This window comes from Loxodonta africana, chromosome 3 (genome assembly GCF_030014295.1).
Source record: "Loxodonta africana isolate mLoxAfr1 chromosome 3, mLoxAfr1.hap2, whole genome shotgun sequence".
NCBI lineage: Eukaryota > Metazoa > Chordata > Mammalia > Proboscidea > Elephantidae > Loxodonta > Loxodonta africana.
Window position 1 is genome coordinate 204125555 of NC_087344.1, and position 13833 is coordinate 204139387.

Genomic DNA, 13833 nt, shown 5'->3' on the forward strand with positions numbered 1-13833 from the left:
ACAACCCTGAGTATATCCCACCTGAATTTAGAGACCACCTCACTCATCTATGCCAAGAAATATGGCACACAGCTACCTGGTCAATCAACTAACTGGAAGAGATCCATATTTGTGCTTATTCCAAAGAAAGGTAATCAAACATAATGTGGAAATTATCAAACGATATCATATCTGGTGCAGTAAAATTTTGCTAAAAATAATTCAAAAAGGGTTACAGCAGTACATTGACAGGAAACTTCCAGAAATTCAAACCAGATTCAGAAGAGGATGTGGAACGAGAGATGTCATTGCTAATATCAGATGGATCTTGGCTAAAAGCAGAGAATACCAGAAAGATGTTTACCTGTGTCTTATTGACTATGCAAAGGCATTCAACTATGTGGAACATAACAAATTATGGATAACATTGCAAAGACTAGGAATTCCAGAACACTTAATTGTGTTCATGAATGAACCTGTATATAGACCAAGAGGCAGTCGTTGATACAGAACAAGGAGATACTGAGTGGTTTATTTAAAATTAGGAAAGGTGTATGTCAGGGTTGTATCCTTTATTCAATCTGTATGCTGAGCAAATAATCCAAGAAGCTGGGCTATATGAAGAAAAATGCAGCATCAGGATTGGAGCAAGACTAATTAACAACCTCCAACATGCAAGTAACACAGCCTTGCTTGCTGAAGGTGAAGAGGACTTGAAGCACTTACTGATGAAGATCAAAGACTACAGCCTTTAGTATGGATTATACCTCAATATAAAGAAAACAAAAATCCTCACAACTGGACCAATGAACAACATCATAATAAACGCAGAAAAGATTGAAGTTGTCAAGGATTTCATTTTACTTGGGTCCACAATCAACACCCATGGAAGCAGCAGTCAGGACATCAAACAACATATTGCATTGGGCAAATCTGCTGCAAAAGATTTCTTTAAAGGGTTAAAAAGCAAAGATGTCACCTTGAGGACTAAGGTGCGCCTGACCCAAGCCATGGTGTTTTCAATTGCCTCGTATACACGTGAAAGCTAGACAATGAATAAGACTGAAGAAGAATCGATGCCTTTGAATTAATGGTGTTAGTGAAGAGTATTAAATATACCATGGACTGCCAGAGGAATGAACAAATCTGTCTCGGAAGAAGTACAACGAGAATGCTCCTTAGAAGCAAGGATGGCAAGACTTCATCTCACATACTTTGGATATGTTATGAGGAGGGACCAGTTCCTGGAGAAGGACATCATGCTTGGTAAAGTGGAGGGTCAGCAAGAGGACGACCCTCAGTGAGATGGGCTGACACAGTGGCTGCAACAATGTGCTCAAACATAGCAACAATTGTGAGGATGGGGCAGGACTGGACAGCATTTCGTTCTGTTGTACATTGGGTCATTTTAGTCAGAACAGAATTGACAGCACCTAATAAGAAAAAAAAAAAAATTTTTTTTTTTTTTTTTTTAATAAGAACAACGATATTGAGATAAAGGTCATGAGGGTAGGAAACCGGTTGCTATATGGAACGATGCATCAGCTGTCCCCTGGTGGTTAAAGATGGCAGATATTGGGGGCAACAGCTGGAGGCCCCTTGATTAATTGCAACTCGGACTGGAGCTTAGATTGCTTTCTGTGTCATTGTAACAAATTACACCCCTCATTATGACACAGATTTGATTATATATGTGTATGTTATCATGTCCTCAAAAAGTTACAGTAACGCTTTACAGCCTAGATGAAGATGGTAGTTTTCTTTCAATACTGGCGTTATAAAGAGACTCCACTCTACCGCTTTCAGGTGTGACTTCTCTGTCACACCATACCATGACTTCAGAGACCTAAATTCCTCTTATTTGTTAGACAACAAGAGACAAAGTATTCATCTTTAGACTTTAGAGGTAGCATCCATTTGGTTTCAGTAGCTCAAAAGCTAGGCAATTCTCTTTTTAAAAAGGTGTTGGGTTTTTTTTTTTTTTCATTGTTATAAGTTGTGGCAACTAAACTAGTTCTCTCATTCTGGTAGAATCTGGTCCTGGGTCACATATGTGCTCAGGAGCATACAGAACACCAGAAAACTGTTCTTGGTTCCTCCAAGCAGATAAGACCCTTCCTTCTCTAATTCTGCATCATTGGATGGTTCTTATCATAAAACTGTTGCTGTCAAGTTTATTCCAACTCATAGAGACCCTATAGGACAGAGTAGAACTGCCCCATGTGGTTTCCAAGGCTGTAAGGAAGCAGACTGCCACATCTTTCTCCTACAGAGCAGCTGGTGGGTTTGAACCGCTGACCTTTTAGTTAGCAGCCGAATTCTTAACCACTGCGCCACCAGGGCTCCTTTCTTACCATATACTGCCTTATATTTCTTACTCATTTTATTTCATTAGCCCTCATTCCCTACTCTGCTAGACTGTAAATTCCTTGAAGACAGGGAACATTTGTAGGCAATCGTAATATTTTTTTTCTTGATTTGAAAACACATAGAATGGTGTCAGATTGATTTTTACCTGTAATTTTTTGAAGATCAGATAACTCTCTGATGCGTGGTGATATTTTAATAAGAAATGTCCTAGACTGTTGGCTAAAGTCCAGCATATTTGAAAAATGACTCTTTTTCCTGGCGATGTTTCAGTTTAGGGTCGATGGATGATTTATTTCTCTTTTCAAGTTCAGTCTGGTCCAAGTCCTTTGGTTCATGTGGCTCTTCATACCTCACCAACTTTAATTGATCAGCCCTGCCAGCTTTGATTTTAGTGGAGAGGAGATACTGGGATATTCACTTTGATGCCAAAGTATAATTTCAAAAAATTCATATTTTAATGGATTTGAGCTGATATTTTTGACCCAGGTAAGGCTCAACAATTTTTTAGCTCATTTCTCTTTTACAGCCCAAATCCAACTTATAAAACTTGCTAAAGAAGTCTGTAAGGCAGATATCCATGGATATAGCCTTGTTCTTTCTGTCCTATCTTAATGAGCTAAGGCTGTTTATGGATGATAGAACAGCTGCCAAATTCCACCCCCAGGGTGACAGCAGCTCCATTGTGGGAGAAGCGATGGTTAAAATTTGCATAATCTCTGTATACATACAGCAGGCATATATACAGACACACATCCTTATTAGCTTTGAAAATGACATTTCAAAAATCTACTTGCTGACTCAATTCTTTTGCAAGAAAATAAAATAGAGCAAGGCAAGAGTATATGTGGAAGACATGGCAGAGATAACGGCATTAACTGAGATGGGAGATGAAGGCAGCTAGGACTAGGATAATTGAAGTGGAGATGGAGGAAAGTAAACTGATTCGAGATTATCTTGAGGTAAATTTAAAGGGCTTGGTGATGGCTTGGATGAGGGAAATAAGGGAAAAGGAAGAAATGAGGATGAAGTCCCTCCTTCTGGTTTGGACAACTAGGTGGATGATGGTGCCATCCACTAAGAAATGTAGAATATATGGGACTGAGGTGCAGAAGAAAGGATGATGATAAAGACTGGAGGTCATTAGCATATAGATGTGACTGAAGTCATAGTAATAGTTAAGATTCCTAGGAAGAGAACCTCAGACCAAATAGGAAAATGGAGGATATGCAGAGAAAGGACAACCAGCATATACAGAGAGAGAAGGAAAAATTACAAAGCACTAGGTTGAAAAAAGCCAAGAAAGATGAGTGGGTCAAGGGTGGCAAATACTTTTGAGATATCAAGGGAGGTAAGGATTGAAAACATCCATTAGATTTAGCAATAAGATGATCTTGGAAAGAGCTGGTTTCTGGAGTGGTGAAGACAATGGCAAGATGGAAGTAAGTTGAGGAGTTAGAGCAGAGGAAGTGGATCCATTAAATATTCAAAACTCTTTCAAGGACTTTGGCTGCAAAGAGGAGAAAAGGGATAAGGAAGTAACATCAGGGTTTTACACACTGTTGTGTTTTAATGGGAGAGATTTGAAGGTGTTTTCAATGCTGATAGGACAGAAAAGGAAAGGTTGGAGATGTAAGGTGGGAATGTGGATAGTCAATAGAGAACCTTGATAAGGCTGATGGGGATGGGATCCAGAGGCAGACAGGAAGAGGAAGGGGGAATCTTCTTTCACTGTGACAGGAGAAAAGATGAAAACACTCTGTGTGGGAGCAGGTAACTGTGTAGGTTGCGTAGAGGAAACCTTATGGTTTCTATTTTCTCTGAGAAGCAAGAATGAAGTCATCTGCTGAGAATGACAGGGCTGATAGCAGGATTTAGGTTTTAGGAAAGGACAGAAGGTCTCAAATGGCTGCTACAAAGAATGGGAGAAGGAATCAGGATGCCTCCAAACTTTCTCCCACTCAATAACCAACTGGGTATATTATTCATAGCTCATCAGAGATGCCTTTTCAACTTCATAGAGTGTTCAAAAGAGTATTGTGTGTAAATGTAATCTGAGAAATTACCATTGCTAGATGATTATCCTAAAATTGAAGTAGAATATAAAAAATAGGCTAAATTTACATTTTATAAATCAACTTTTTTTTTTTAAAACATTCTTTAAAGAATAATCTACATGAAATGTTGGCCTAAGCTACCTCTCAAAGAAGGAACAGCCCAACTCCATTGCTAACTCTACTCATGACACTGTGAATACAGAAATGTGCCTGGTGGGCATTATGAAGAATTTTGTCCTGATTCAATGAGCCAGATAATGATAAAATGAGCCAGACTAGCTGTGGTCAACACTGGTGGTATCTTCCCCTTTTTTTCTTTGCTAGTAGAACCTAGATTTGTTCACATACAGGTGAAGAAGTTTAGGCCTAGGAGATGTGTCTTGATAAGTTCAAGCCAATAATGGTAACTCCATTCCCTTTGTCAGCAACCGGGTTAGGAATGGGCACAGGACACAGTTTTTGTCAATGAAACTGCAAGGGGAAGTCCTCTGGGTGGTGAACGGGCTTATGGAAAAGTCTGCCTCGCTCTTGAGAACAGCGGCATAAGGAAGAGGCATACCTTTTTCCACCTGTGAATATACTTAATACCTGGAACTATGGCAGTCGTCATGGAACCATGAGGGGAGCCAGCCCAAGAGGATGAGAGGGTGAGCTCAGTGTGACAGAAGAAAAATGGAAAGAACTAGGTCCTTCAGTGATACCACCTGAACTGTTCAGTTAACCAACCCTGAAGCTGCCTTACCTTGGGATTTACTGCTATGTGAAATAATGTCTTTTTTATTTTTAAAGCCACTTCTCTTACCTGTATCCAAAAGAATCCTAACAGACCCAGTAGCACCCCCAGATGGCTTTGAGAAAGTTGGATAGTGCGGCAGGAAAGGGCCAAGTGATTGAACTGGAATGAGTAGGGAACTAGGAAAAGGCTGAAAATAGGAAAGAAATGTTGGCCATTCTAGGAATAAGAGTCATTTTATTGTGAGAATCCATTAAATAAAAAGGAAAGGGGCAAGGATTCTGGTGGGAAGGAAAGAGAAAGAAGATTAGAAAATGGGGACACAGCACCCAAATAGTATGAGACAGCTTCCATTCGTGTCCCTTCTGCCCACTCTATCCTTCTGGGAAATGGACTGTTATCTTTATTTCTCTAATTCCCTGTGTGTCCTTGATCATTAAGTTCTTCTTTTCAGTCTGTGACTCATTCCCGGTCTCAGACGTCAGAATTCTACTAATAGTTCCAGGGAGAGAAAAACACAAACACCAATTACTCACTGAGGATATACACTCCATCGACAGGCAGGCAGTGGCAGTTCATTAAGTGGGCTGAACACACTTCGCTGCTGGACTGTCCACCACTGAGGGCAGTCCAGACACTTCGGGGGAAAAATGTCTGCTTTACCAACCTAAGTGGTTCACCTGCCCCTAGGGATTTAAAAATCACCTCCTAAATCTACTACACAAACAATCTTAACCTTTACTACCCTGTTTTTGTTGTTTTTGGGAGCCATCGAGTCAATTCCGACTCATAGCGACCCCGTGTGTTACCGAATACAACTGCCCCATACCGTTTTCTTGGCTATAACCTTTACGAAGCAGATCACCAGGTCTTTGTCCTGTGGAGCCACTGAGTGGGTTCGAACCACCAACCTCTTGGTTAACACTGTAATCCTGTTAACCCCCAGGAAAGGTATATTTTAATGCCTCCTCCCAATAACCACAAATTAATCATGCCCAAGTGGGGCTTATCTTGACCCAAATCTGCTCTCCTTATCAATGATAGGCTAGAAAAACCTGGAGTCATCATGAAGCCTCACTTTTCTTCATTCCCTAGAGTCTCATTGCTTCTTCTTTCAAGGTATCTGTCTGATTGACCTACTCGTTTCAATCCCCGTAGTCTCCGCCATAGCCCAGATGCTCACATTTTACGCCTGAACCACTTCAGTGGCATCTTAGTCCGTGGTCTCTGACTCCACCTTCTCCCACTTACCACTCACCTGGTACACTGATGCCAGATCATAGCTCCTAAATGCAGCTGTCATCGATGTTACCTCTCCACTCGGGAACCTGGCTGCAGTGGCTCTCAGTTGCTCACTACACCAAGCCCAGCTCTCCTGGAGGGGTTGCAGGGCCCTCCCTAATCTGCCTTCACCATCTCCTTCTACCTTCTTTAGTCAGATCGCAGACTAGACCCTGGCAAACACGTGTACCACGTTCTCCCAGCTCTGGGCTGCCGTCATTTGAGCACCTCCCACTCTGCTGTCCTAAATCTTATTGATTCCCCCAGGCCCAGCTCGAATCTCACCTCTTCCCTGAAGACTCTGTAATCACTCCAGCTCCTTCTTTGAACTCCCAGTACTGCACTCTAGCATTTGTCTCCACAAATGCCCATTTCTCCCTCTGACTAGGCCAGGCTCCTGCTTGGAGAAACCAGGTCCTACGCTTCTTGATATCCCTCACAGTGCCTACTATGTTGTTGTTAGGTGCCATCGAGTCGATTCTGATTAATAGCCACCTCCTGTGACAGAGCAGAACTGCCCCATAGTGTTTCCCAGGCTGTATTAATCTTTATAGACGAAGTCTCGCCATCCTGGCTTCTAAGGAGCATTCTAGCTCTACTTCCTCCAAGGAAGATTTGTTTGTTCTTCTGGCAGTCCATGGTATTTTCAGTATTCTTTGCCAATAAGACTTTGTCTCACATACGCTGGGACATGTTATCAGCAGTGACCAGTCCCTGGAGGAGGATATCATGCTTGGTATAGCAGAGGTTCAGCAAAAGAGAGGAAGACCCTCAATGAGATGGACTGACACAGTAGCTGGGGGCTCAAGGATAGCAATGATTGTGAGGTTGGTGCAGGAGTGGGCAGCGTTTCATTCTGTTATACATTGGGTCACTGTGAGTCAGAATTGACTACATGGCACCTAACAACGACAATGATCTTTACAGAAGCACATCACTAGGTCTTTCTCCCGTGATGCCCCTGAGTAGGTTCAAACCACCAGTCTTTCAGTTAGCAGCCAAGCACTTAACCATTGTGCCTTGAGGGCTCCCTCTGCCTACTATAGCCCCACACTAAACAGGGATGAGATAAATACTTAACGAATGACCAGCATGAGGTATAAAAGGTACTTTTTCTGAAATAAGTCATCACAAAAGGACAAATGTTGTATGAAACCACTACTAAAAACTCACGGAAAGGTTTACACAAAAAAAGAAACAATCTTTGATGGTTAGGAGGGAGGGAAGAGTTGGGGATGGAAAAACACTAAATAGACAATAGTTAAGTGGCAACTTCGGTAAAGGGTAAGACAGTACACAATACTGGGGAAGCCAGCACAACTTGCCCAAGGCAAGGTCATGGAAGCTCCACAAACACATCCAAACTCTCTGAGGGACTGAATTACTGGGCTGAGGGCTGTGGGGACCATGGTCTCAGGGAACATCTAGCTCAATTGGCACAACAGAGTTTATAAAGAAAATGTTCTACAGTCTACTTTGGTGAGTAGCGTCTGGGGTCTTAAAAGCTCGTGAGTGGCCGTCTAAGATACTACCAGTCTCACTCCATCAGGCGCAAGGGCGAATGAAGAAAACCAAAGACACAAACAAAAGATTAGTCCACAGAGCTAATGGACCACAACTACCACAGCCTCCACTACACTGAGTCCAGCACAACGAGATGGTGCCCAGCTACCACCACTTTCTGCTCTGACAGGGGTCACAACAGAGGGCCCTGGACAGAGCTGGAGAAAAATGTAAAACAAAATTCTAACTCACAAAAAAGACCAGACTTACTAGCGTGGCAGAGACTGGAGAAACCCCGAGAATATGGCCTCCAGACACCTTTTTAGCTCAGTAATAAAGTCACTCCTGAGGTCCACCCTTCAGCCAAAGATTAGACAGGTGCATAAAACAAAATGAGACTAAATGGGCACACCAGCCCAGGGGCGAGAACTAGAAGGCAGGAGGGGACAGAAAAGCTGGTGATTGGGAACACAAGGTCAAGAAGGGAGACTGTTGACATGTTGTGGACTTGGTAACCAATGTCACAAAAAAAATGTGTGGTTAATTGTTTAATAAGAAGCTAGTTTGCTTTGTAAACCTTCATCTAAAGTATAATACTTTCCTCATACTTTTAATTTTTGAGGAGCCTGGGAAGAAAGCAGGGGCAGCAGTGCCACCCTGCAACCCTTGGAAAGCCTGACGCGCACTCTGGAAGACAGCAGACACAGCTGGAAGAATCCCATTTCTGGAGTCAGGGTAATCATTTTCCAAAGAAGCACGACTGAGCTGATCATATTTAGCAGCAAGGAACCAGAAGTGGGAGCCCGGGAGGAGGATGGGGCAGGGCAGTCTGGAACTACATTTACCACTGTGGCTTCCTCCAGTGGAGTCACTTGGTGCCAGGGGAGGTGGATGCAGCTTGTCCATCAGCATGCCAGATGAGGGGCCTCCTCCCAAAGGGACAGAGGGGATGGAGTAAGGGCCAGGGACACCGGAGACAGAGGGAGGATACCCGGCCTTTGCTGCTTTCCCTGCTTCATACACTGTGGAGGGAGATGAAGAGCAAGAGAAATTACATTGGCCCACCCTCCACAACCCTCACACCAAAATTCCTGAGGATGCACTAAGGAGGTTCCCGGCTTTAAAGCCCTGTGTGTGTCTGTGTCTGTCTGTGTCTGTGTGTGTGTGTGTCTTTGTGTGTGTCTCTCTCTGTGTCTGTGTGTGTGTGCGTTCTCCTAGGCCTGAATTAATTCATCAGAACTACTCTCTCCCAGTCCTTGGATTCCTCCAGCTCCTTGGATTCCTCCAGCTCTGCTGAAAGGAAGTGACATAAAGAATTACAGTGTTTAGTACCTGGCAACTGAGTAAGTAAGTGGTACTGGGAGCTGTCACAGCAGCTTCCCCGGTGACAGCAGCAGCCCCCTCTTAACCACACTGTCTGGAGGCTGCCTCAGCCCCTTTGGAGGAGGCCTAGCACAGGGGCTGCCCAGGCCCACTTCCAGGAGGGTGCTGAACCTCACTCAGAGGAGCAAAGCAAGCAGTGGGCTGGCACGTGGGCCCTGCTCCACGATCTCAAAAGCAGAGCAAATAACCTGATTCCCCCTAGAACCTGCTCTACTCCTAAAGATACTAAAGGTACGGTGTCACTCCTTCAAGATATGTTTGGTTTATGGCAGGGCTGCCAGCCTTCATGCCTACATGGGCCTGGCCAGTAAAGTAAAATTGTGAATCTCTGAATGAGGACTGGCAGCCCCCACCGTGGCCCATTTCATTATGTGGCTGATGGTACTCAAGGCTGCCCGTCTGCACACTCTGCTTATAGAGGAGGGGAACAAGCAGAAGTCTAGTATGAATGCCCTGGGGAGGGGGGAAAAGCTTCACTTCCAACCTTGCCACCCTGGACCTGCCCTTCTTTTCATCAATAGTGTCAAGGAGAATCCAAACACAAGGATGACAGGTGTGCATGAAAAGCATGGACAGGTGCATGTAGGTGAGAAGGAAAACAAGGATGGCCGACTCTGAAAGCCAGGGGCTCCCAGCACAGGTGAGAGCCTGGAATGACCAACTTTTCCGGGTGGAAGGAAAGGCGGTTCAGAAGGACCCCAGGGCACACAGCTGTCAGGTGAGGAGGGGACATTTCTTTGGATTGCTCCCCACTGTCTCCCACTGGTGGCTTTACTCACAGGCCTGAGGGCAGCAGCAGGTGTCCGGGCAACATGGGCAGCGGACATAGCAGCAGCAGCTGTGAGGGCAGCACTGGCACCAGCAGATCCCCACCAGGACGAAGAAGAGGACGCCGCCCAGGATCACCAAGCCGACAAACACCCATTCTGGAAGGACGCACAAAGAAGTCCACACTGGCGGCAGCCCGCCTTCAGAGCAGGGCACACTCTAATCTGGGTCTCCCTGTGAAAGGAGGCAAACGGGAGGGACCTGGGAAAGAAAGCATCTTACAAAAGGGGCCAGGGCCTGGAGACTCACAAGGAACTCTGAGAGCGGGAAGTGCAGGCCCTCCCAAGGCAGGGACACGGAGACAAAGCAGGAAGGTTACCTATCCACAGTGGGTACAACATAATGATCAGTACCCAGTGGTGGAGGACTTCAGGGTCACCTACTGGGGAAAGGGTTTAACAAACTGATGGTACTGTCAGAACAAGTAAAGGACAAGAGCAGAAAGACTCCTCCTGGTTGGGGGTCTTATTGGGCTAAGAAGTAGTAGGTTTTGTTGTTGTTTTAATTGTGATTATACATATATACGTACATATATATGTATATATTTTGGTGGTGCAGTGGTTAAGCACTTGATTGCTAACCAAAAGGTCGGCAGTTTGAACCCACTAGCAGCTCTGTGGGAGAAAAGACCTGGCGATCTGCTCCCATAAAAATTACAGCCTAGGAAACCCTATGGGGCAGTTCTAGGGTCACTACGAGTTGGAATTGACTCAAAGGGACACAACAACAACAAAAATATACATAAAACATTTACCAATTCAACAATGTTACATGTACAATTCAGTGACATTATGTTTATCATGTTATGCAACTATTACCACTATCCTTTTCCAAATGATTCCACCACCATTTATAGAAACTCAGTGCCCACTAAGCAGACTCCCCCTCTCCTCCTCCCTCCCACCCCTGGTAACCACTAATAAGCTTTGGTTTCTATAGATTTAATACACATTTCTTGTAGTCAAGCTAATCTTGTCTATAAAAGTATAAGTCTTAAGAAACAAGTCCTCCATGTCTAAATAGTCTATGTAGAGAAGACGTTTAGGTGGTCCACGTCCCTGATGTATTCATCAGCTTCCCCTAATGACTGCCCCTGTAACACCTCTCCGGTGCTCAGCATCAGAGCTGAGGTCAGTGCTTATACCTTCAAACAAACCATGGCCAGGGAAAACTGGAGACACAGTGTGGGACAGGAAAGACACTGACCCCATGCCAGAGAGCGGGTGTGCTTTATCACCAGCACAGCCAACGGCTAAAGTGGCTTAGAGCTCTGATGGGTGGCAAGGCTGACATGGATATATCCAGGTATATTTGTTCATTTCTGCTATTTTAGCAGCTCTGCCAGAGGCCGAACACGAATTCTACTCCATTTGCTCATTCAAAAGATCTAAAGCCCTGAGACCCAAGAAAAAGGAAACATTTTATTTTGACTTAGATAAAAAGGACTATGGCCCTCAGGGAACTAGTCTGAACATCATGCTTTTGGGACTTGGCTGTAGGACCTGACTGGAGACCTGGGACAGACTGGGGTGAGGCATGCTTTCCTTAAAATTTAGAAGATTAAATCAACTCATCTTTGGTTGAAGGCCATCTACCAAAAGTCCCTTTACAATGAGCCCCATGTATATGTTTTTCTCGAATTTTGATTATGACTCTTCCTCTAATTAAATGGACATTCAGGTGGAGCTTGAGAATATGATGTTTATTATATAAAAGGTTTTGTTATAATGGCAAAATTTTTGACCTTTTTGACATAATTTCCTCAGACAGAAAACAACTTAATGTTTCTCCAGTGTTCCCCTCACTCATTCACCTGGAATGCATTCATTTTACCGAGGCCAACCTCTCTTCAGTGAGGGAATAAGAAGGCCTTGTCCCTGGCTAGAACAGTCTGGGAGAGCATTCATGCTGAGGGCAGTAGATAGTCAAGGGCATTGGCCTGGACCTTGGCAATAACATAATAATACAATGTGTATGTTGCCTGAGCTAGATATGAGTCCTGAGGATTAGATGAGCTGTGTCTATTGGTGGCTACAATTTGAGTCTGGCAGTCAAGGATAAAATACTTGCAAATTACCTTTGAGAAACAAAACAATGTCATCTGTGAAAGGATTCTTGGAAGCAAGCAGGGAGGGGATTCAGACCTCCAGAAGCATATACAAAAAATACAGTAACGCCTTCTCAGGACAGGGGAATACAGAATCTAGCTTGAAGCAATGCCTGTAACGTTGTGTTTGGTGATGAACAAATGCTTACAAATTGAAGGAAGTCTGGATAAACAGGATCACCAATAGACATCCGTTTGTGTTTGGGTCAATATCAATATGACGAATGTCTATATTTGGGTTGGCCAGATAATGGAAAAGGACTAGAAGAATTCAGGGGAGAATAACAGGTGAAGCTGAACTGTGAAAACTTTGGAGGTTTCTTATAACTTGAATCAAGTCAAAACCAATGGTTAGGAATATTTTCTAGCTCTCTGCTACTCTAAACTATTAGGCGGCTCTTAAACCTTTAGCAGAAACTCTCCAAAGCAAGAACTGAGTCATACCCATTCCTTGGGTAAGCCGTCTCCCATAGTTCATTCTTGTTTCTCTCTGAGCCGCCTTTCATTGTGGACTATAGTGCTACACCAGACTGAGCTTGGCTTGCCTAAGCGGGTGTGTTCAAATAAAGTTACACGAAAAGAGATGTGCGTTTGGGGGAGATGTCCTTGACATATGGTCCATGGACCCCTAGGGATTTAGCAGTCCAAGAAGCCCCTGAAATTGTACAAAGTAACATAGGTCTGTAAATATGTGCTTTTCAAGGGAGGAGGGGTGCGTAGCTTTCATAATGTTTGGGAAAAAATGTTTTGATAAAGTTATAAATGGCAATTCAGAGTAATAGGGTTGTATAGTAATCCAACCAAACCAAACCCGTTGCCGTCAAGTTGATTCTGACTCATAGTGACCCTACAGGATGGAGTAGAACTGCCCCATAGGGTTTCCAAGGAGGGCCTGGTGGATTCGAGTATGGGTACATATATACTTATATATATATGTTACATATATAACTTAGGGAATATAGATAAGCGGCTATCTGAAGGGTACTTATAGCTATCTGGGTGTAGCTGAGATGCTGGGAAGGGTGTGGAGATTGCAGAAAAGGCTGCATGCCTAACACTGAAGGACTGGTCCCCATCTCAGCCTATTTTTAATTCTTATTATCCTTTTAGGGCCTAGTTACCAAAGGAATGACATTTAAAGGCTTTCTCCAGTAGTTTTAGCTCATCCTGGAAAAGATCACACACATATACAGACAAATGTGCAGATAAATTAAAAGAGCAATTAGTGACTAAGCAGAGGCAGGACAGATGGTGCGAAAGCAAATTAAGCAAACAAAGAGTTAAACGACCGAATACCTGGCATAATCTCCACAGCAAAACTGGGTAAGAGATCAGCAAGCAGCCCTGTCCTGCCTAGAAGAGGTGGAAGGAAAAGAAGGAAAGAGGTTACTCCAAAGGGAAATACAGCCTGAAGCCTGGCTGCACCTGGCACCACCCCTACACAGGGCCACTGGCCCATGTTGTTTGCAGTCTGCGGCACATCACCAACGCTGGGCTCAGTCAGGAGACTGACCTTCCCCGTCAATCTCTGGCAGCATCTCAGTGAACCCTGCACCTAAACTAGATGGAGGCAGAAACCGAGTCTTTTCTCCAAC

General features: G+C 44.0%; 1 protein-coding gene across 3 annotated transcripts in view; it reads right to left on the reverse strand.

Annotated features, from left to right (window-relative positions):
- Positions 1–13833, reverse strand: part of ILDR2 (immunoglobulin like domain containing receptor 2) — a 49594-nt gene that overhangs the window by 11243 nt on the left and 24518 nt on the right. The window contains exons 3-5 of one of the 3 annotated variants that reach the window (XM_003415216.3): positions 13535–13591; positions 10083–10229; positions 8766–8942 (exon numbers count right to left, since the gene is read on the reverse strand). In XM_003415216.3, coding sequence (XP_003415264.1) covers positions 8766–8942; positions 10083–10229; positions 13535–13591 — 381 coding nt within the window. The remainder of the gene's footprint in view (positions 1–8765; positions 8943–10082; positions 10230–13534; positions 13592–13833) is intronic. The other 2 variants (XM_064282898.1, XM_064282899.1) reach the window with 2 other exon arrangements.